This window comes from Cherax quadricarinatus, chromosome 9, assembly GCF_038502225.1.
Source record: "Cherax quadricarinatus isolate ZL_2023a chromosome 9, ASM3850222v1, whole genome shotgun sequence".
NCBI lineage: Eukaryota > Metazoa > Arthropoda > Malacostraca > Decapoda > Parastacidae > Cherax > Cherax quadricarinatus.
In genome coordinates this window covers 20,630,729-20,654,418 of record NC_091300.1, presented here as the reverse complement: position 1 = coordinate 20,654,418, position 23,690 = coordinate 20,630,729, and the positions used below count along the sequence as shown (strand labels likewise).

The 23,690-nt window shown below is 38.4% G+C and overlaps 2 protein-coding genes across 7 annotated transcripts in view; both read left to right on the top strand.

Moving 5' to 3' along the window:
• The first annotated feature begins 240 nt into the window (after positions 1-240).
• On the top strand, positions 241-14,128 carry LOC128686109 (pasiflora 1). Of its 3 annotated transcripts, none has more exons than XM_053772792.2 (5): positions 241-327; positions 3,382-3,722; positions 5,995-6,182; positions 7,424-7,474; positions 12,237-14,128. In XM_053772792.2, exons 2-5 carry the CDS (start codon positions 3,539-3,541, stop codon positions 12,315-12,317), a joined length of 504 nt encoding a protein of 167 aa, XP_053628767.1. In that variant the 5' UTR covers positions 241-327; positions 3,382-3,538; the 3' UTR covers positions 12,318-14,128. The 3 variants fall into 3 exon arrangements, with proteins under 3 accessions (XP_053628767.1, XP_053628766.1, XP_053628768.1); XM_053772791.2 differs by having other exon boundaries at positions 327-466; XM_053772793.2 differs by lacking the exon at positions 241-327 and adding an exon at positions 2,384-2,530.
• A 6,188-nt stretch (positions 14,129-20,316) lies between these two features.
• PCB (Pyruvate carboxylase) overlaps positions 20,317-23,690 on the top strand; it is a 194,496-nt gene continuing 191,122 nt past the window's right edge. For 3 of the 4 annotated variants that reach the window (XM_070083295.1, XM_070083287.1, XM_070083294.1), the window contains exon 1: positions 20,317-20,451. The gene's annotated coding sequence lies outside the window, so the exon portion shown is untranslated. The remainder of the gene's footprint in view (positions 20,452-23,690) is intronic. The other variant, XM_070083288.1, reaches the window with a different exon arrangement.

Below are 23,690 nucleotides of genomic sequence, written 5' to 3'. Positions count from 1 at the left end.
GGTGGGTAGGTGGACCCCTGACAGTGGGAGGGTGGGTAAGTGGACCCCTGACAGTGGGAGGGTGGGTAGGTGGACCCCTGACAGTGGGAGGGTGGGTAGGTGGACCCCTGACAGTGGGAGGGTGGGTAGGTGGACCCCTGACAGTGGGAGGGTGGGTAGGTGGACCCCTGACAGTGGGAGGGTGGGTAGGTGGACCCCTGACAGTGGGAGGGTGGGTAGGTGGACCCCTGACAGTGGGAGGGTGGGTAGGTGGACCCCTGACAGTGGGAGGGTGGGTGTACCGCAGACAGTGGTGTCCCCTGCAGGTGGAGTCACTAACTACCACAGGTAAATACTGACGCACACAACACCCACAAATATTAAGACATAACAATTGTTTTAACACACTCACACTGTGTATCTACGAGTGTATGACTCATACAGTGTGAGTCCTCCACTATGAAGACAGTGGGTGATGAAGCAACAGGTGGGTGGTGGTGGTTAATAATGGTAGGTGGGCAGGCAGGTGGGTGGTGGTTCAAACCGCTCTCAACAGTAAGTAAATACATATTTACTTACTAATTCTTCGTATTATAAGATTTTAAATAGTTTGAGTTACGTGTAGATGTTGATGTTGGTATAGGTGGGTGTGTGTGGATGATTACCTCGTCTCTACATGGGTGTGGATGATTACCTCGTCTCTACATGGGTGTGGATGATTACCTCGTCACTACGTGGGTGTGGATGATTACCTCGTCTCTACATGTGTGTGGATGATTACCTCGTCTCTACATGGGTGTGGATGATTACCTCGTCTCTACATGTGTGTGGATGATTACCTTGTCTATGTGGGTGTGGATGATTACCTCGTCTATGTGGGTGTTGATGATTACCTCATCTTACGTTGGTGTGGATGATTACCTTGTCTCTACATGGTGTGGATGATTACCTTGTCTATGTGGTTGTGGATGATTACCTCGTCTCTACATGTGTTGATGATTACCTCATCTATGTGGGTGTGGATGATTACCTTGTCTATGTGGATGTGGATGATTACCTCGTCTATGTGGGTGTGGATGATTACCTCGTCTCTACATGGGTGTGGATGATTACCTCGTCACTACGTGGGTGTGGATGATTACCTCGTCTCTACATGTGTGTGGATGATTACCTCGTCTCTACATGTGTGTGGATGATTACCTCGTCTATGTGGGTGTGGATGATTACCTCATCTTACGTGGGTGTGGATGATTACCTCGTCTCTACATGTGTGTGGATGATTACCTTGTCTATGTGGGTGTGGATGATTACCTCGTCTATGTGGGTGTTGATGATTACCTCATCTTACGTTGGTGTGGATGATTACCTTGTCTCTACATGGTGTGGATGATTACCTTGTCTATGTGGTTGTGGATGATTACCTCGTCTCTACATGTGTTGATGATTACCTCATCTATGTGGGTGTGGATGATTACCTTGTCTATGTGGATGTGGATGATTACCTCGTCTATGTGGGTGTGGATGATTACCTCGTCTCTACATGTGTGTGGACGATTACCTCGTCTATGTGGGTGTGGATGATTACCTCGTCTATGTGGGTGTGGATGATTACCTCGTCTCTACATGTGTGTGGACGATTACCTCGTCTATGTGGGTGTGGATGATTACCTCGTCTATGTGGGTGTGGATGATTATCTAGTCTCTACATGTGTGTGTGGATGATTACCTTGTCTCTACATGGTGTGGATGATTACCTCATCTCTACATGGGTGTGGATGATTACCTCGTCTCTACGTGGGTGTGGATGATTACCTCGTCTCTACGTGGGTGTGGATGATTACCTCGTCTCTACGTGGGTGTGGATGATTACCTTGTCTCTACGTGGGTGTGGATGATTATCTAGTCTCTACATGTGTGTGGATGATTACCTTGTCTCTACATGGTGTGGATGATTACCTCGTCTCTACATGGGTGTGGATGATTACCTCGTCTCTACATGGGTGTGGATGATTACCTCGTCTCTACGTGGGTGTGGATGATTACCTTGTCTCTACATGTGTGTGGACGATTACCTCGTCTATGTGGGTGTGGATGATTACCTCGTCTCTACATGGGTGTGGATGATTACCTCGTCTCTACGTGGGTGTGGATGATTACCTCATCTCTACGTGGGTGTGGATGATTACCTCGTCTCTACATGTGTGTGGACGATTACCTCGTCTATGTGGGTGTGGATGATTACCTCGTCTCTACATGGGTGTGGATGATTACCTCGTCTCTACATGGGTGTGGATGATTACCTCATCTCTACATGGGTGTGGATGATTACCTCGTCTCTACGTGGGTGTTAATGATTACCTCATCTCTACGTGGGTGTGGATGATTACCTCGTCTCTACATGGGTGTGGATGATTACCTCGTCTCTACGTGGGTGTGGATGATTACCTCGTCTCTACATGGGTGTGGATGATTACCTCGTCTCTACGTGGGTGTGGATGATTACCTCGTCTCTACATGGGTGTGGATGATTACCTCGTCTCTACATGGCATGGTGAGGCCTAAATTGCTTCCAAAACACTTTACTGTTCTTTCAAGGAAAGAAGATTGTTTTGCCCGAGATGCTATGCATTCCATGAACCTTCAGTTCATTGTATATCCTGTGCGGTAATACTGAAATTAAGATCAGTAGTGGTTGCCTTTGTGTTTGACCAACAGTTGTGATAACCTCCACAAACACTTAAGTAAATTGTTTTACTAAAACTTCCAGAAAATTGTTCGTAAAAGTTCCAGTAAGAGTTATAAGTTTTGAGAAATTACAGGATTATTTTAAGGCTGCCCAAAATTCTCTGCATAGCCAGGGCTTTCTGTGTCAGTAATGTCACCTTTATCTGAATTAGGTTTAAACCATACATTGTAGAATTAAGATTTATCATTTGTTGTTGGGTCTTTTGATCCTCCTCTCCAGGATGCCACCCACTACAGTCGGTTAACCCTTGTGTCTACTAACTGGATTGTACATGTATAAAATACTGTCAAGATTAAGAATTAAATGTGCAACATCTGGGTATCTTTATTGTAGAAGTTGCAATAAAACAATGAAGATACCCAGATGTTGCACTCTTGTCTAATTCTTACTAAGTGGATTGCTAGTGATCTCACCTACATTACGAAGTCACTGGTTGGTCAGGAGATGACTAATATTTTTCTATATTCTTACCAGCGAAGAGTTCTCCCAAGTGTAAATTAAGTAAAACTACACTAACCAAACCGAATATGTATAACCTATTCTGATTTAACCTAGACCAAAATTATGCTGTTATGTAGGACATAGAATTTAACCTAGGTTAACCCAATTAAGTCAGCCTTTGAATTTTAATAATAATATAAATGCTTCAATTACAGACCGTCACCGTCAGTGCTGTCTAAGTTAGCTGTAGATCTTCACTCTTACTTCATCATCATCTCAACATAGGCCTTGAAGATCATCATCTGATACCACCACTACTGTCACTGTCCTTTACTACAACTCCTACTGTCATTGTCGACTATCATTGCCATCATGACCATGAAGGAGTGCTGGTCACCGTGGTACTACTATGATAATCTTAAGTCGGCCAGTAAGGCATGTGCAGCCACTACCATCTTCTTCAGTGTCTTCTCCATCATCTACATCTGCTACTGTCTGGATGGTGGGGATTCTTCCCAGTTCTTCCTGCCCTTGTTTGAGACTGATGTGGATACAAGTAAGTCCTGTCCATGGTCCATAAAATAATTTGTATATATAATACTTATTGTACAGTATACTACTGTATTTTATGTATTTTATTATGTTCTTACTGGATACAGTGTTCAGTACTTTATTTTTTATTGTTTTGTATTAATGTTTAGTTTGTTTTATAATGGTTTTTAAACATCTAAAATTTGTAACATATAAGCATTCTCTTCCACTGTAGTTGTGAATAAAAATTTGCTAGTACAGTGCCATTATTTTTTGGCATTACAGTACTTTTGTCTCAATTTACAAGTGTGACTTTTTCTTATCACAATGAGGGTATTTAGAGCTTTCTGTATTTCTTTGTAGCTTATATTTCTTGGCTCTTTAGGCCATTTTTACAACCTGTCTGGACTTTGTTCTGTCCATTTTCTTAGGTGTGAATACCATGTTCCCACTGCATATTCCAGTTTTTGTTTGACATGCCCTTTCGTCATCTTTATATTGGAAGGCTATTTTAAAAAGTTGTCAGGGTAATATATGAGTTCCTAAAAAATTTATTGCATCTGTATGATTTTCAGTTAACAATCTTTTTGTTTAAAATTTCTTCTAGATCCTCTTATTTCAGAGACTAAGTATTTAATCACATACTATAGTCTGTATTCATTTTGCTTATCACTTTTCTCAATTTCCATTACATGGCATTATCCATGTCTAAACATTTGCTTAATATTTTTCAAGTCTTCTGCAGGGGTTTACATTTGTAAATGATTTTACATACAGAATGAGTTTTACATGATCTAAACACTAGTTCATATAGCTTAATATTTCTTTTGAGAAATCTCATATAAATTAGAAACATTATTTGTCAATTCTAGTACAGATCTTCATGGAATCTTGCATAAAATACTTGACTGTGACTATAAATGAGAACCACTACAGTTATTTTTTTTATCCACACCACCCATCTCCCACCAAGGTAAGGTGACACAGAAGGGAAACATTTACAGTTATTCATCCAATAGATGTCTTGCATTCAAGAAACAGCTAATGCAAAACACTGACACCGCATGCCATTGCAATTTTACATGCAAAATTTGGGTACTACACAATGAAGTGCATAACTTTCCTTCCACTGACAACAGATACTTCCTACAGTTGCATTCTGAAAGGTTCTTGTGCCTCACTTACACTCTTTATCAAGCTATTTTGGATGTTTTCATCACTGTCATATTTCTGGATATTAAACATGGAACCCAAGGGAAATACTAGCAGTGTTGGAGGTATTAAGAAGAATAAATGTGAATCTATGACCATGTTAAAGAAAATGACAGTGTTAGAAAAGTTTAGTTCATGTGTGATGGAACCTGCCTGTGAGTTTTGTGTGGATGAGGCCACCATTTATACAGTTAGAAATGATAAAAAATAAAAAGTACATGCATTAATGAATATAGATTATTATCAGCTCAAAAGAATGTCAAAAGAGTCACTTTAACTAAATAAGATAGAAAAATTACTGAATGTATTTTCCTGCTAACAAGACGCCCTGGTGTCGAGGATGTCTCCCAATTCTGATTTGGCTAAATTTAAAAAAAAAAAAAAAAAAAAAGATAAACGGTATTTCGGCCTCCAAGATGCTGGGTAAATTTCCAAGACTTACTTTGGGAAAAAAAAAAAAGTGTCTTCAATGCCATAAAATATGATAGTGCTCAATTAATGATGCACAAAACTCTTGCCATACTATAAAACTATGTGAGAGAAGAAGGTGAGCCTTGAAGATTTTAAAAAGTGCCAGTGACTTTAAAATGTTTTCTGGGCACCCATATAAAGAACTACTACAGGGTAAATATACGTACAAGCATACCTCATTAATATGGCACTCGCTTTAGAGCACTTCACTAATATGGTGCTTTTCAATTATATTCGTTAATACTATTATTTTTTGTCCTTGCCTTGCCCTTAAGATGGGTTTTGGAAATTTAAAAAATTATTTATTTGTTTTAATTTTACGTTTTTTTTAAGGCCTAGTGCTATTGCACACTTAACAAATGATAACGCAAATATTTTTTTAGGCTTTTATATGCACTGACAAGTGAAAAAAAAAAGTGTGATTCATTTAAGGCGATACTCACTTTTTGGCAGCAGTCTGGAACCTAATCCACCATATTAGGGAGGTATACTTGTATGAGAAAAGCATTACAGAATGCTTGAGTACAGTACTCTAGTGCAACCATCAACATACAACTCTGCATCCACATCAACATATTTGATTAATTAATTAATCTGTCTGCTCTTTGCCACAGCCATGAAAGGAGCTGGTGGGTTCATGATTGTCTTCTACCTGGTATACATCGTGTTCTCCATCTTGATGATTAAGGGGGTGAGCATAGAGCTTCGAGGTCTCATTCTGCCCTGGCTTACACAGAATCTCCTTTATATCCTCATGATCATCGCCTTCGCTCTCTGGCTTCAAGCATCTTATTACCACTATGTGAGTCATCTTTGTTTAATGTTTATATGTATGTACTCCTAACTTCAGTATATTCATTTGTGTTTGTAAGTACTGAGCTCTAGTTCACAGGCCATGCCTCTTACTATTAACCCTTAAACTGTCCAAACAGATTTACGTTCACATGCGTAGTGCTCCAAAAGTAGATCTAAGGTTTTTTACATATTTTCAAATACGTATAACAAAAAAAAAAGATCAAATTTTTTTTTACACGTTTTCAAATGTAAAAAAAAAAAAAGATTACGTTTTTTTACATACTTTCAAATGTTGAAAAAACGTAGATCTACGTTTGGACAGTTTAAGGGTTAATTAATTGACATGTGTTATATCCTTAAGGATTTCTCATATTTAAATTTGAGCTTGGCAGTCTGTAAGGAGGTACCGAACTGGAATGTCCTCACCCCTTGAACCCTTGAGGTACTTATTACCTCAAGGGTTCAAGTCTGGATAACCTGTTTCCTTGAATCCCTTCATAAATGCTCATACTCCAGTAGCATGTCCAGCCATGAAAACCACTTATTCCTGTCTAATATGCTCACATAGCCTGTAACATGTTCAAACTCCCTAGCACTCAAAACCTTTACCCTCTCTCCAGCCCTTCTTGGGATGATCCCATCACCCCCCTCCTCCCATCTCAGATTTACATACCTGCTTAGTCAACCTATTCTGTTCCATCCTCTAAATGCCCAATACCTAACCTAACCTAACCCATACTCAGCCCTTGGACTTACACTTTGGTGACCTCACAACATCTAATCTCCACTCTCCAGATTCCCTGCATAATCACAAAACACATTGCTCTCAAACATTACATTCCTGCTGTCTCCTGTAGGTGTGAGGTATGGGCTTTAGCCCATGCCTCACACCAATACAAAAGTGTTGATACCACTATACCCTGGTACATTCCCCATTTTGCCTCCTTAGATAAACTTTATTTTTTCAGATGCTTCAGTACACCACCTACCTTGTTTTCCTCATCTATTCTATGATTTACCTAGTCTTTCATAGACTTCTAACATACTTCCACCCTCCAGTTTGGTATCCAGGTTTCATTGTGTAGACTTTGTTACTCTCATCACCTTGTTTTTTCTGTATATTGTACTAGTCTATAGATACATTATGATGATGTCAAAATTCTTCAGTGTCTTAAGTATTTAACTTGTCCTATAACTTATTTAAGTTTCCAGTGTGTTGCAGTGAGTGACTTCAAGTCTGTATTTCAGCTGTTGTCAGTGTTGTGGACCTGTCTCTACCTGCTGTTTGCTGCTGCCCATGTGAGTTACAAGTTATCTCTTTTTCTTCCTCTAATCTCATGACCACTTTGACAAATAAGCTTCAAATACTGGCATCACACAATCATGCCCGCTATTCATCTGTAATTGGCTTATTTGTACTAAATGTACTTTTAATAGGTTTAAATAACTTAACCTAAATTAACTTAACCAAATTTAAAACAAAGAAAATAGCTTTTGAGAAAAAATAGACAGCATTAAGCAATTGATATTGATCATCACATAAAAAAAGTTTATGCACTGTACATAGTATAATGAGAATTGGTTGGGGGGTACTGGAGTAGGTCAAGCAATAAAAACAAGTGGGTTGGAAGGTTGTTCATATAGGTGAAGTGTACAAAATGGTGAACCAGCAGTGTATATACTGTAGTGTACTTCAAAATAATACCAAACTTTTTACCTAAATACCATATTCTGCAATTACTGTAGTTTTGTTAATATCAGTACATACTGTACTTAAGTAAACCGGTTATTTTTATATAGCCGGACTTGAGTTCTGGAAATGGGAAGTACAATGCCTGCACTTTAAAGGAGGGGTTTGGGATATTGGCAGTTTCGAGGGATGTGTAATAGGATGGTATATATATAATTGGGGCCCTGATATTATATTCTATATGTAGTTTATTACAGTGGTCCCTCGTTGTTCGTAATTAATCCGTTCCTGGAGCCGTTACTATAAACAAAATTTACGATTTACGAATAAATTTTCCCCATAAGAAATAATGTAAATACAATTAATCCGTTCCTGACACCCAGAAGTATTAAAACAAAAAATTTTTTAACATGAAATATGCATGTAGTACATAAACAATACAATGGGAAATGATGAATGAAACATTAACAGCATAACACTTACCTTTATTGGAGATTCTTCTTAGTGTATGGGAGACTGGAGGAGGAGAGAGAGTGGATTGTTTATAGTTTGGAAAGGGAATCCCCTTCCATCAACACCTCAGGTACCATTTGCTTTTCTGGGGTTGCTTCTCTTCTCTGTTTCTTAATGCCACTAGGACCACCTTGAGAGTCACTGGAGTCCTGTCTCACAAAATAACTGTGGAGAGAGAGCTCTGTTTCTGGCATCTCTTTAACACTTCCCTAAAATGGCCCAAGACTTTGTCACTGTACATGTTGTCAACCCCTAAAATGGCCCAAGACTTTGTCACTGTACATGTTGTCAACCTGGCTTGCAACAACCTTGTTAGGGTGATGTTTCTCCATAAAGCTTTCCATCTTACCCCACATAGTAAAAATCTCTTTAATTTCTGAAGAAGGCACCTTCTTCCATCTCTCTTCCTCCTCCTCTGCAGCAAGATTCTGAGCTGCGATGTGTTGCTCTTCCTGCTGAAGCTCTTGCAGCTCCTCAGTGGTGAGCTCTTCATTGTGGTCTTCCACCAATTCTTCCACATCCTCCAAACTCACATCCAACCCCATGGAACTCCCCAGTGCCACAATTGATTTTACAACAGACATAGGCTCATTAGGGTCAGTCCCAAATTCTTCAAAATCCCTCTTGTCGACACAATCTGGCTACAATTTTCTCCAGGCAGAGTTCAGTCCTGGTAGTCACTCCCTCCCATGCCATACCTATAAGGGTTATGCAGTGGAAGATGCTGAAGTGTTCTCTCCAAAATTCCCTTAGGGTCAAGTGAGTGTCTGTGGTCACAGTCAAGCACCTGTGAAACATTGCTTTTGTGTAGAGTTTTTTTAAAGTTTGCAATAACCTGCTGGTCCATGGGTTGGAGGAGAGGAGTGGTATTCGGGGGCAAGAACTTTACTGTGATGAACCCAAACTCCTCGAAAATTAGGTCATCCAAGTTTGGAGGATGAGCAGGTGCATTGTCCATTACTAGCAGGCACTTGAGATCCAATTTCTTTTCCAGGAGATACTCCTTCACACTAGGGCCAAACACTTCATTGAACCACTCGACGAAAATTTCCCTCGTGACCCATGCCTTACTATTAGATTTCCAAAACACACACAATTTACTCTTCATAACATTGTTTTTCCTGAACACTCTGGGATTTTCAGAATGGTACACTAGTAATGGCTTCACTTTGAAATCCCCACAAGCATTAGCACAGAACATTAGCGTCAGCCTGTCTTTCATAGGCTTGTGTCCTGGCATTGCCTTTTCCTCTTGTGTAATGAAGGTCCTCTTTGGCATTTTCTTTCAAAAGAGGCCTGTTTCGTTACAATTGAACACTTGTTCAGGTTTCAGTCCTTCAGCCTCTATGTACTTCTGGAATTCATGCACATATTTTTCAGCCACCTTGTGGTCCGAACTGGCAGCCTCACCATGCCTTACCACACTGTGTATGCCAGTACGGTTCTTTAATCTCTCAAACCAGCCTTTGCTGGCCTTAAATTCACTCACTTCACCACTATTTGCAGGCAATTTCTTTACCAAATCTTCATGCAACTGCCTAGCCTTTTCACAAATAAACGAAGTCATAAGAGTATTTCCTGCTAATTGTTTCTCATTTATCCAACCTCTTCGAGTACTGGTGATCTCATTTTTGTCAGCATAGTTACTCCCTTTGCAACAACAGCATCCTTTATTTAATTTTTCTTGGCCACTATGGAACATAAGGTTGTGTAGGGTTTCTTATACATCCTGAACAGTTCGGCCACACTTGTACCACTTTCATATTGTTCAATGATGGTTTTCTTAAATTCAATCGTATTTCTCACCTTCTTTACCACAGGCTTGGCACTAGGAGCTTTCTTTGGAGCCATGGTAGCTTATTTAGTACTTGCAAGCACTAAAATAAATGGAATATTATGAAATATTTCGCTGGAGCACGTGAGGGGACCTTCACTCACTGGTAAACAATGCCAGACTGGCTGCCGCCCTGGCTCACGCCGTGGGTACGCGTCCCGGACGAACTACGACTTGCGAGTCAACCTATGAAAAGCGAGTCCATGTTTATACGAAAATACCTCTATGATTGGCGAATTTTACGATTGCCGGGAACTACGAAAAGCGGGGGACCACTGTATATTATTTCAGGTCACTTTTTATGTTGTATCTTTATATATGCTTCTAAACTGTTGAGTGAGGTGAAAGTGTTGAATGATGATGAAAGTATTTTCGTTTTTGGGATTTTCTTTCTTTTTGGGTCACCCTGCCTAGGTGGGAGACAGCTGACTTGTTGAAAAAAAAAAACCTGACGTAACATACAGAACAGTATTAAGATATTATTTTCACTTTTAAAATATATGTGAAAATAAAATCTTAATTTTGTAATGTACACTTGATCATTGTATCTAACTGAACATTCAGCAGCTTGGGTATGGATTTCTTGGAAGAATAAAGCTTAAAATATTGTACAGTATATCTTTTAGACTTTTAAGCTACCAACAACAGTTTTCTTAATGTACTCCTTACATATCTACACACTAAGAACATCTTGCTTATTGCATTGTATAATTAAATTTTCTGCTTCATGCAATACTAAGAACTGTGTGGTATTTCTTATTTGGGTTATTCAGCAGTATAGTACTTACTGACACATTAAGCCTCTAGTTCAGTAGTTTGGATGAATATAATTAGCTAGAGGGACTCGATTATCAAAACAAATGCAGTTGGATGAGATGCAGTTGAAGACTGGATATTTTTGATATATTCCATCAGGGCATATGAAGGAAAAGTCAGAAAGTTGAAAAACAGTTAAAAGGACCATTATTTTGATGGCCTGTTTTAAGTAAGAGGACCAGTGCCATGTGTGTGGTGTCATGTCTGTTTTTAAATTTATCAAATAAATTTATAAGTTTCAGTCAGTTGTAACACTACATCCTCTTTAATTCCAGTCCTTCATCTTGTTCCTCTGTGTGTGAAAAAAAACTTTCTTGTATCCTTTCTGTATGTCCATTTTCTCAGTTTATAATTGTGGCCTCTTGTTTTCCCTGGTAATTGTGTTAAAAAACCATCTTCATTTATTTTCCTGTATCTTGTAATTTTTTTTTTTTCAACAAACCGACCGTATCCCACCAAGGCAGGGTGGCCCAAAAAGAAAAAACAAGAGTTTCTCTTTTTAAATTTAGTAATCTATACAGGAGAAGGAGTTACTAGCCCCTTGCTCCCGGCAACACGCATGGCTTACGGAGGAAGAATTCTGTTCCGCTTCCCCATGGAGATAAGAGGAAATAAACAAGAAAGAAAATACAGAAAACCCAGAGGGGTGTGTATATATATGCTTGTACATGTATGTGTAGTGTGACCTAAGTGTAAGTAGAAGTAGCAAGACGTACCTGAAATCTTGCATGTTTATGAGACAGAAAAAAGACACCAGCAATCCTACCATCATGTAAAACAATTACAGGTTTCCATTTTACACTCACTTGGCAGGACGGTAGTACCTCCGTGGACGGTTGCTGTCTACCAACCTGCTACCTACAATTAGTTTTTTTATGTTTTCCTCTAATAACTGAAATGTTGCATATGTAATATAAAAAAAATGTAATAGAAACAAAACTGTTATATTTTAAGTCTCATATTTTTTTTTCAATGAATTGGCCATATCCCACTGAGGCAGGGTGACCCAAAAAGAGAAACAAAACTTTTTCTCTTTAAATTTAGTAATTTATGCAGGAGAAGGGGTTACTAGCCCCTTGCTCCCAGCATTTTAGTTGGCTCTTACGACACACATGCCTTATGGAGGAAAAAAGTTTTATAAATATAATTATATTTTGTAAATATTTCTAATGTTACCTTTGCTTTTACATATTTTGTAACATTTTCAGATATACATGCACAGATGTGTCAAGAGCCAGTATGACATTATTAAAGCAGCTCAGGCACAGAACATTGAGCAGCTGTACTGATGATGTCTCCAGATTCTAACTTCAATACATACTCCCTCCATAAGCCTTTCATGTAAAATGCTGCACAGTGTATAATACTTTAATACCAAGTGCATGGTATGTGCTTTTGTATGATACTTCAATAGCACCTGCTTGGTGTAGACCCTTGTATGTAACCACTGGAATTTATCTGTGCTTCATGTGTCCTTGAGCTATTGAAGATCTGCAGTGGTACTACATGAATCTCTGAGAACAGTGGACATTCCACATGAAACTGGTTTTCTGATGCCGTCCTGATGACACTTAACATGTACAACACACCATTTTTAGGTAAATAGACCACATTATTGTGATCTATTTACCTGATGCTTATAATTATATATTTTTTAAATATATTGTATTTTGCTCTTCTTCATGTTACTGATTTTTGTGTAACAATGTTTCTCACATTCACAATATTTCTGCCATAAATTGTGTTGGTGTCCTTTAAATTTGTATAATTTATATTTGTAAAATGCATTCTCAAAGCTCATGCTATAAATTTAAGGTTATGTAAGGTTTATGGCCTGTCAACTGTCACTGTCATTAAGGCAGTGTTTTTTCCTGTTTTTCACCTTCAAATATAGTTTAATATCAAACAGAATTAACAATTAAACTTTCATAAACACCAAGAAAATACCCTAATAAATTTAATATAAACAAAATACTGATATCCATTCACTGTTCACAACCAGGTGGTCTTAATTTGAACCACGTCTTGCAGAAAATATTGACTAGTTGGCTTGATGATCCCTGAAATGCAGTTTAAATTATTATAATTCTTAAATAATAAGAAAGATACCTTAAGTTGAGCTTATTTACTGATAGTATGTAAATGCTAAATACAGTCAGTTTGTTGAAAAAAAAAATGCAAAATTAGAATAAGAGGAAGCATGTGATAGCTTCTCAGTGATAAGAAAACAAGAATTCTGAGAAATAATAATTTATGAAAGAAAGATTTCACTTAAGAAAACACAAATATCAATTAAAAGATTAAAAGAGAAGTCTTATAATTCAGTACAGAAGTATGTGTAGGAGAGCAGGGACCATTACCATTATCAGTTTTTTATGTGAACATATTTGATAAGTTTGTGTAAAGAGTGCCACACCTACAATCATACTGTGTTGTTCCATGTACTTCTGTGCAATTTCTCTATGACAAAAACACCCCTTAGAGTACCTGTCTAAAAATCACTCCCAAGAATTTTCTCCTTTGATCTCCTTTTTGAAGGTTTTTGCAGATAACCAATTAAGCAATGAGACAAGGAACTTTATTCATAAATACATATTGGGAAATGCCTTCTCATAGAGTATTTCCTCATGTCACACTGTAAATAGAGTCTTAACCTACTTTATATTGAAAGCGTAGTTGGATTAACTTGGTGTAATGTGAGTTTTGAGCACAAATTACACCAGAACATAACTGCCTTACAGTGATCTTAAGAAATTCGTGTCAGTTTCCCTTCAATCCCTTGTGCCTCAGTGGTGACATGCATGGGATGTCTAGCAAGGGAATAAACCAATCCTGGTGCCTTCATTTTCTGGAATACTTGAAGTCCAGTACATTCCGGCATTTCTATGATTATGGGAAACTTTGTCTTCGTGTATATTTAAGTATTTTGTTGTAACCAATTACAGTACAGGAGGGCCCTGCTTATACAGCAGGTTAGGTACTGGGCTACTGTTGTAAAGCAAAAATTCCTGTAAAATGAATTGTAGCCTTTTTTCACTTTTATATGCATACAAAAGCCTGATAGCATGTTTACACTATCATATATTAGGTGAGTAATATAGCTAGGCCTAAAAAATGTATATAAAGTACACACATTACTTACCCTAAAATAATTTTATCCTTAGCTAATAATGAGTGGTGAATATATTTATTGTAGGAAGTCTGAATAAATGAAGAATGGGTATAATTGAAAACTGCTGTAATTAGCAAAACACCGTAAAGTGAAGCGCTGTAAAGTGGGACCTGCTTGTACATATGTTTGACAAGCTAAACTACGTATTTTATTATTGAGATATTTTCTGTGCCAGTGGCTGCATAATTTCTTTTCTTAAATGTGAGAATATATTAGTTGAAATAACATTAATTTTAAATTAATGTTATAAGGATTTTATTTCTTAATGACTTACTGTAGTTGACTAATAAAGTAGTGAGTACAAGTCTGTATAACTATAGTTTACAAATAAGATTGTTTTGCAGTTGGGAAATGCAGTGCCTAAGTTTTGAACTCTTTAAAAAAGAGTATGGGGTGGTTGTGATTTGCTGGGTCATCACTGACTGTGACAACTGTGTGCTTCTGGAAAGGCATCTGAAAACTAGGATCCAAAACAAGGGAGATTGAAAATGCATGCTCAACATTGTCACAATGATGCCAGCCAGGAATAATTTCTTCAACACATGATCAGTAAAAGAATAGAAGCTAGGCAATCACACTAGAAAAAATTATATAGGGGTTTAAATGTAAGCATGATAAAGGTAATTTCAGAAAGTTGAAGAGAATCAAAGAGCTATTGTTTTTCTCTTGTAAACTCAAATATTGTATGTATGACCCCTTGTGGGTATAGTGCTTAGTTTTGATTGTAATAATAATGATGTGCATATACTAAGGAGGTTCACAGAAATGAAAATTTGAAATTTTATTGTCTTGCCCACTTGTTCCAGTTAAAGAATTAATATTCTTTGCCAGGTTTAAAAAATGTTGGGATTCATTTAGAGGTGTCCCAATGACTTCACATTTTCACCCCCACCCCCTTTCCTCTTGCCTATAAAATTGGAATTCCTGCTTTTTCTCCAGGAAAAGTAAAGTTAAGATCAAAGAAAATTGTTTTTGGACAGCTGTGGTGTAACAAAAAATAAAAATAATGCATATAATTCAGTGAACTCTCATTTTAAGAGATTAATAGAGGGGAGGCAGTGTTTATTAAAGCTGATTGTTCATTAAATCCAGAGTATGAGAATATTTTTCTATGATCATAGCAGTAACATACAATTTTCGGATTTAATGTTTTAAGTCTGTTAAATCCGAAAATTCAATCCATAAATTTATTTTTGAACTTAATGTACAAAGTGTGAAATTCAAACAGATAAATTTACCCAGAAGAGAGAAGCTTACGACGACGTTTCGGTCCGACTTGGACCATTGACAAAGTCACACTAACCAGAGGGGGAGCAGGACGGCTATATATAGGCAGGAAGAGGTGGTGGTAGTAGTAGTAGTACAAGAATTGTATATAATACCGACAAGATGAAATTAAGACACATGCACAACACCCGGGCATCCCCATCGTAGACGCTTCGCCATCCAGCCAGCCACTGGATGGCGAAACGTCCACAACAAAGACAACCAGACGCCGCACATGTGTCTTAATTTCTAATTAATCCTCTCTAATACACAACTTTCCTTGTATGAACCTTAGCCCTGGCTTCGTCTCTGTAGATGCCTTCCTCTCCCACTACATTGTAAAATGCTCCAAACTTCAGAACCCCCGTGACTTAACCTGAATCCTCATTTTTTTCTTTTTTCTTTTTTCTTCTTCCTCTTCCCCTTTCCTCTTTCCTTTTCTCCTCTGTTGTCTTTCTCTCTCCTGTCTCGTGTTTCTGTTCCTTCTTCATTTATTTCACCACTTCCCCTTTCACGCACCTCTGTGCGCTTGCTCTCCCTCTGTGGGCATCTAGCTCTCTTGCAGTGCTCTCCTTCCTATGTATTTGACTGGCTCGTCTTCCTTATTTCCCACTTCTACCACTACCACTACTACTACCTCTTCTTCTTCTACCACTACTACTACAACTACTGATGAAATTAAGACACATGTGCGGCGTCTGGTTGTCTTTGTTGTGGACGTTTCGCCATCCAGTGGCTGGCTGGATGGCGAAGCGTCTACGATGGGGATGCCCGGGTGTTGTGCATGTGTCTTAATTTCATCTTGTCGGTATTATATACAATTCTTGTACTACTACTACTACTACTACTACTACTACCACCACCACCTCTTCCTGCCTATATATAGCCGTCCTGCTCCCCCTCTGGTTAGTGTGACTTTGTCAATGGTCCAAGTCGGACCGAAACGTCGTCGTAAGCTTCTCTCTTTTATGTGCGGGTTATTTGTGTATCGTTCCAGTCACGGTATTGTGCCTTTTTTTGTTATTTACCCAGAAGACAGCAACAGAAACAGATAATTCTGTATTTAATGGAATTCTCCATAAAAATAATGGGCAGTTCTGATTTAATGGGCTTTGTCCATTAAATCCAAAATGAATTTACCCAGTTGACCATAAAATTAATGCACAATCCTGGACTTAACAGACTTGTCTGTTAAATCCAAAATTCAGTAAATCAGGATCTGTTAACTCAAGGCCTTACCATATAAACATGCTTTATAGATGGCACTGCTTATGTTCACTCTGGGCCTACCAAAGTGTGTCTTAAATAATAAAAATCTGATGTCTTAAAAACAAGTTTAAGAATGCTATTCATATGCTTCCTTCCCCCTCACAATTTACATTTTGATACATTCATAATATTGGCTCTGCTAGTTTTTATACATTCCCTTTGTCAGTTGGCTATCCAAGACTTATGTACAGTATATGATCAGTTACGAAAAACGAGTTTTGAGAGAGAAATGAGAAAAACTATTTTATATATGAATCTTTTGCTCATTTGTATTAATTGCTTTTATTTAAAATTTAATTACAGTGGTACCTCGGGATACGAATTTATTTCGTTCCAGAAGGCTGTTTGGGTGCTGATACCGAACGAATTTGTTCCCATAAGGAATAATGTAAATTAGATTAATCTGTTTCAGACTCCCAAAAATACTTACAAAAGCACTTACATAAATACACTTACATAATTGTTTGAGTTTTGAGCTGTTCGTATCCCGAGGTACCACTGTACTTAGTACATGATAGTATAATTGTACATTACCTTTTAGAAATGAGATGATCAAGTGTAGCATGTATGTGTACCTGTATGTTATTAAGTAATAATATAATTTTATAACTTGAGATTAAAGTTTCCGTCCAGAGATGTGTATAAGAATCTCATTTTTTACAGCAAACACATTATTGTATATCAACTTTATTATATTTAATAAATCTAAATCTACTCAAAATCTTTCAGTCACATACGAAGTTTGAATTCATTATTTCTTTCATTAATGTTTACTAGGGTTTAATTACAATTATGCTTGGATTTTAATATTGTGATTCCTCCAGTTTCTAGTACAGTGGACCCCCGGTTAATGATATTTTTTCACTCCAGAAGTATGTTCAGGTGCCAGTACTGACCGAATTTGTTCCCCTAAGAAATATTGTGAAGTAGATTAGTCCATTTCAGACCCCCAAACATATACGTACAAACGCACTTACATAAATACACTTACATAATTTGTCGCATTCGGAGGTAATCGTTATGCGGGGGTCCACTGTATTTCTTTCACATCATCCTCAGTGAAGAGAGCCTATCTGAGGAACTGATCTTTTCCCCTTCCTCAAAGCAAATCTAAATACCCCCATCCCTCCCTCCCCTCTCTGGTTTTATTAGTGATGTTAGTTCTTCTTTTTATGAAATCCAGCTCTTAGACAAGGAAAAGGAATTGCTATTGGTCCTGCTCTGATGTAGCATCCATTGGTAGTGCTGTCATGGTTAGGCTACTCCCCTGATAGAAATTGGATCATGTGGGAGATGTCAGGTAACCCTCTGGTAAGACATCAGGTGGCTATCCGGCAGGATCTCTAATGTTGGAAGTACTACTGGAGATTGCCCTTTGGACGTCTAGAGTACCGTTTGTGTATAAGAAATGTCTCTTCAAGGGATTATGCCTTGATGCTGGAGAAGGGTTCTTGATCTTAAGAACTGATATTACCCTCCCTTTCCTTGGATTCAATGTGATGATCTGCATCCCTCCCATTAACCAAACATTGTATGACCCTTACAGGTTTTTGCACTTCCCCATGTATATATTAATAACTAATGAGTATGCATGTCATTGACAACAGTAAAAGTTCATTGTACAATACTCATAATTCTAGCACTTCTAAAGAATTTTGAAATACTGTACATCAAAAATTGAAGAGCGCATACTATGAAGGCTTTTCCATTCACCATTCGGTTTTGGATGTATTTTTTCACCATATAAGAGAGCAGACTGTATCTGATTTTTTCAAAAACGAATTTTAATAGCATAATGTCTCTTGCTTATGTATGTGTGTAGTAATTATCTTAAGGGAGATGGCTCAGTACCAGTTATGACCTCTTGATCCAAGGAATTGGACTTACCATACCTTTCCTTGGATCAAGCCTGCTTGCCTTCCAGTCCTCTCAGGCTCTTTATAACCTGTGCCAAAGTTTATAGTATGTGCCTCTGCATTAATACATCCATACATATGCACACATATACCAAGAATAATATACATGCATGCATATTCATGCACAATTATGCACGTGTCTATACACGTACATATCTATGCATACATGCAAAAGCGTACAGGCATACATACATACACATATACACTCATGTATATATAATTTTACATTTTGCTGCAATGGAATTTTATGATTGTCATGTGCTGTTCCTTTTGCATGCACTGAGGTAAAGGGGGTTGGGCTTGCTGTACATGGATACCTTCCTTGGATTGCACAGTGACTGAAACACAATTAGTTATTTATTTTACATGAAATTAAAATAATAATACATAAATGTACATTCATATTGTTGTGGATACTTCATATTCTTCAACACCTCTGATGGTCCAACCTTTAATGGAGATTACGATCTCTTACCCTCAAGGCATGTTCCTTGACGCTGGTGAGAGGATCTTGATCCAATGAATTACACCTGTACTTTCCTTCCCTATACAACCCTTACAGGTTTAGCACTTCCCCCTATATATAATAATCTATAATTTCTTAACACACAGTGATTTGCTATATTGACTGAATTGTATGAAAACAGGTTTCAGATATTTCACATTGCTATCAGTGGAGTTCTTGATAATATCCTCACTACCCTATTGAAATCAACCAGAAGAGGCTGGTAAGTTGTATGAGGGAATTGGAAGGAAAAACCATTCTGCATGATTTGCAAAGTACTTTGTAGCTGACTGACAGTGCATCCTACTCAACCCCAGGCTCCGAGTTCAATACTGCACGGGGGCTAGAAGTATGGGCAAGTTAACACTTACTATATTTACCTAACAGTAAATAGGTACCACGGTGTTAGCCAACTGTTGTGAGTCCCATCCTGGGAAAAAGGAACAAATGATCTAAATGTAAGTTTATTTAGGCACAGGTATACATAAGTACAATCATCATACATAGTGTAAATTACCTAGGATAACCCAAAAAGCCATACTGATAGCTCTTCGGGGTTATCCTGGGTTACTAACCTTTAAGGGTTAATGCTCTGAATAGTCTTAAGAGCAGATTATAACACTATGCAAACACACTTGGTTATCTTTACATTTTTTACGAAATACTTATTTTAGGGTCTCAGTATAATATAATAATCATGGGAAAGCGCTAAACCCGTACGATTATACAGCGCATGTGGGGGGATGGAAGGTATTCAGGCTCAATTCAGGAAACTGGAGCACAGATATAATCCCCTGGATCAAGAACCACTCACCAGCGTCAAGGAACCTCCCTTGAGGGGTTTAGGGTCTCAATAAGTGATGTAGGAACCTTACAGGCTTACTACTACTTCATGAATATAATAATTTAGGATTCTAAAAATCAATATTTGTTTAGCATGGTTGGTGGAACTGATAATACTTCAGTTTATCTTGAATTTGTCTCATTTCGTTTTCTGTTACAACCTTCAGCTTTTATTTTCCCTTAAATTAAATACCTATATGTTTTTTATTGTTTGGTAACCTATTTAGAATCTAAAGCAGTTTATTTATAAGTAGGGAAAAGTGTACGGTGTTAAGACAAACAAGAATATTAAAAAAAAGAAAACAATAGTATAAGGTTGAGGGAACATGTGCAGACGACAGCAGGAGAGGCTAAGTGGAGGACGTGTGTGCACCTCTACTGTTGCTCCTCCACCCCTCCATACAGTCTTCCATACCTTGTGGTTACCTACTGTACCCATCCATTCTACAAGTGTAAGTAACTCCTCCTATAACTACAGCTCTTGGTCTGCCGTGTCCTAAATTTCTCCCATAGTGACATGCAATTTGAGCTATGTATGTTCTTCCTGAATATATTGCGTTGTTCGTTAACATTGATTTATCTGGGTTAAGTACTGAGTAAGATTGAAAGAGCAGCAGTGCTATAAACGAGAAGTAATTAAAGGGAATTGGCGTAGCACTTGGAATTGTGAGCATCGTTACGTTAGGTTAAGCACGGAAGGGACTGGGGAGTTCATTGATGAGTGATCGTTGGGCACATTTTCTGGCGTTAGGGTTGCAGCGCTGTATAGTCCTTGTGGCTTAGCGCTTCTTTTTGATTATAATAATAATCTGGCGTTAGGGCACCACAATAATAATATCTTTATTTACTACAAGTACATGTAGAAGGTATACAGTCCTAGCTGACATCTATGACATACTACTATATAGAAAGCCGCTTATGCTGATTTCGGGTAAATTAGGTCAGTTTTGTCCCAGGATGCGACCCACACCAGTCGACTAACACCCAGGTACCTATTTTATACTGATGGATGAACAGGGACAAGGACAGCAGGTGACTCTTGGAAACACGTCCTTAATGTTTTCCAGCCGTACCGGGAGATTCGAACCCCGGACCTCAGTGTGTGAGCTGAGTGACTTGTATATGTAAAAATGTCTGTTAAAACTGGGTTTGCTTACCAGGAGAGTTAAGAAGAATAAGCATATACACTTGCTGCCCTCTTTCACCTAGCAGTAAATAATTAAGATTTAGCTAACTGTCGTGGGTCCCATAGCAAGTAAAGAACGGAAGGATCCCAGCGGAAATGAGCTGCAATTCTTGGCTTTCTTGGGTTATCCTGGGGTCCTGACCTTTCTGGGTTAACCCCAAGTGTCTTTCTCAGTTCATTGTCGTAGAAGTAGCGGAAGTCACCACATTTGTTGATCAAAGACTAGTGGCTGGTGTATGTGTGTACACTTGGGTACACCGGATGTCCTCTGTAAATAAGTATTTCTTTTATTTAAATAAAAGTATAGTGTTTTATCTAGTTGCTTATAAATAGTACGTGCGTACATAGTAGGAATATGTTCATACAGTTGTGTCCGGGAGAGTTCATGAGGGAGGTGCCTGGACGCCAGTGAAGGGATCTTGATCCAGGGGAAATAAAGCTGTGTGCCACTTTCTTGGATTAGACTTGAGTACCTTTCATTTCCCAGGTATTGTATTAACCTTATCGGTTTAGTACCTCCACATAAATAAAATATTCATGGTTTTCCCCCCATTATCTTTTATTTTTCTGATACTCTCAACACACTTCGTACTACGAACTTTGGTATGCATACTGTGATATGCTAATCATGATGCGTGTCCTCGTAAATTCTGAGGCGATTTTTCTCGTATGGTTTTTGACAAATTTCTCGATTTAGGTTAGATTTTAACTTGTTAATAAATATTACCCAATTATAATACATCGCAACGCCAGTAAATGAAATGTAAAGACGATAAAAAGTTTGAAGCGCGAACAGAAAACGGGAACATACGGAGCTCTCCAGAAGTTAGAATACTGACGATCAGTTTGTTACCTGAGCTTGTGTTGTTATAACACTGTCTTACCAACAGTGAAATATTTGCTGCTGCTGCACTTTTCAGAATGTATGTATCACATTAATTTTTACTTTGTGCTTAAGCGTTTGTTTAGCCCAGTCTTCCTTGGATCGATTGCCTTGCCATTCCCCAGGCTCTGCAAGACTTAATTAACGTGCACAACGATTTTCTCGAAATGTAATAATTAGCCCCAGAGAGGAGGATGTAGGGACTATTGACGCCGCATCTGTGCGTGGTGACCTTCATAGGTTAAGCACGCACTACTGTACCTTCCACTGATAACCCAGTAAGAGTTCCTCCATGCGTGTAATAGAGGAACCCCGTTACTGGGACGTCTGCCAGGATAAAACGAAACTGCTATCTATAATGATAATTTCATGTGGCATCGTTACCAATCATAAACAAATTGATTTTTTTTTTAATTTCCTTCTGTAGCGGCAGCTGTCTTATTCATGTGCAAATAAAACTCAACGTTGGGTTGAGATTGTATTTGGCACTAGCTTGCTAATCTATAGGCAAACATAATAGCACATAATACCTGCTCACTGCACATGGCTTTACACACTATTGTACACTTACAGTGTTTGAAATTAACACAGATCGGGCCGCGGGGGCGTTGACCCCCGAAACTCTCCGGGTATAGGCGTACACTGTTAGTAAATTGCATAACCCGAAGGTGACTTTTTACTGTAGTACTCAGGCCACAAACTACAAAAAAAAAATCACACAACACAAAGACCATGTAGTTATCCACTGATTGGCGCAACTACAGCACAATATCCATTAATTCACCACTTTATTTTGACTGTTCTGAAACTACCTAGACAACTCTACGAGTTGTTAGGTAAGACACATATGCAACAGTTAGGTATCTTTATTATGAAACGTTTCGCCTACACAGTAGGCTTCTTCAGTCAAGTACAGAAAAGTTGATAGAAGCAGAAGATACTTGAAGACGATGTAATCAGTCCATCACCCTTAAAGTTTTGAGGTGGTCAGTCCCTCAGTCTGGAGAAGAGCATTGTTCCATAGTATGAAACAATATGGAGAAGAAGTGACAGGATGGAGCTTTTATAGCGCCAGGAGGTGAGACGTAGGCCACTAGGAGAGGTAAGAACTCAGATGTTGAAAGGTTAGGTCCCTCTCAAACCCAGCCCCTCTCACTAGTGGAAGTTGTCGAAGTTGATTGCAGGTCTGTACCAAGATACCCTTGTGTTGCAGTGTCTGACAGATTGAACATACCTGTCGGTATTTTATACCATTTTAATGTTCAATCTGTCAGACACTGCAACACAAGGGTATCTTGGTACAGACCTGCAATCAACTTCGACAACTTCCACTAGTGAGAGGGGCTGGGTTTGAGAGGGACCTAACCTTTCAACATCTGAGTTCTTACCTCTCCTAGTGGCCTACGTCTCACCTCCTGGCGCTATAAAAGCTCCATCCTGTCACTTCTTCTCCATATTGTTTCATACTATGGAACAATGCTCTTCTCCAGACTGAGGGACTGACCACCTCAAAACTTTAAGGGTGATGGACTGATTACATCGTCTTCAAGTATCTTCTGCTTCTATCAACTTTTCTGTACTTGACTGAAGAAGCCTACTGTGTAGGCGAAACGTTTCATAAT

Bases quoted from the DNA above. Each gene is read 5' to 3' on its own strand.
- LOC128686109 (XM_053772792.2), top strand. From the start codon at position 3,539: ATGACCATGAAGGAGTGCTGGTCACCGTGGTACTACTATGATAATCTT. The intron at 3,723-5,994 runs GTAAGTCCTGTC...TCTTTGCCACAG, and splicing joins TGAGACTGATGTGGATACAA to CCATGAAAGGAGCTGGTGGG. The intron at 6,183-7,423 runs GTGAGTCATCTT...TCTGTATTTCAG, and splicing joins AAGCATCTTATTACCACTAT to CTGTTGTCAGTGTTGTGGAC.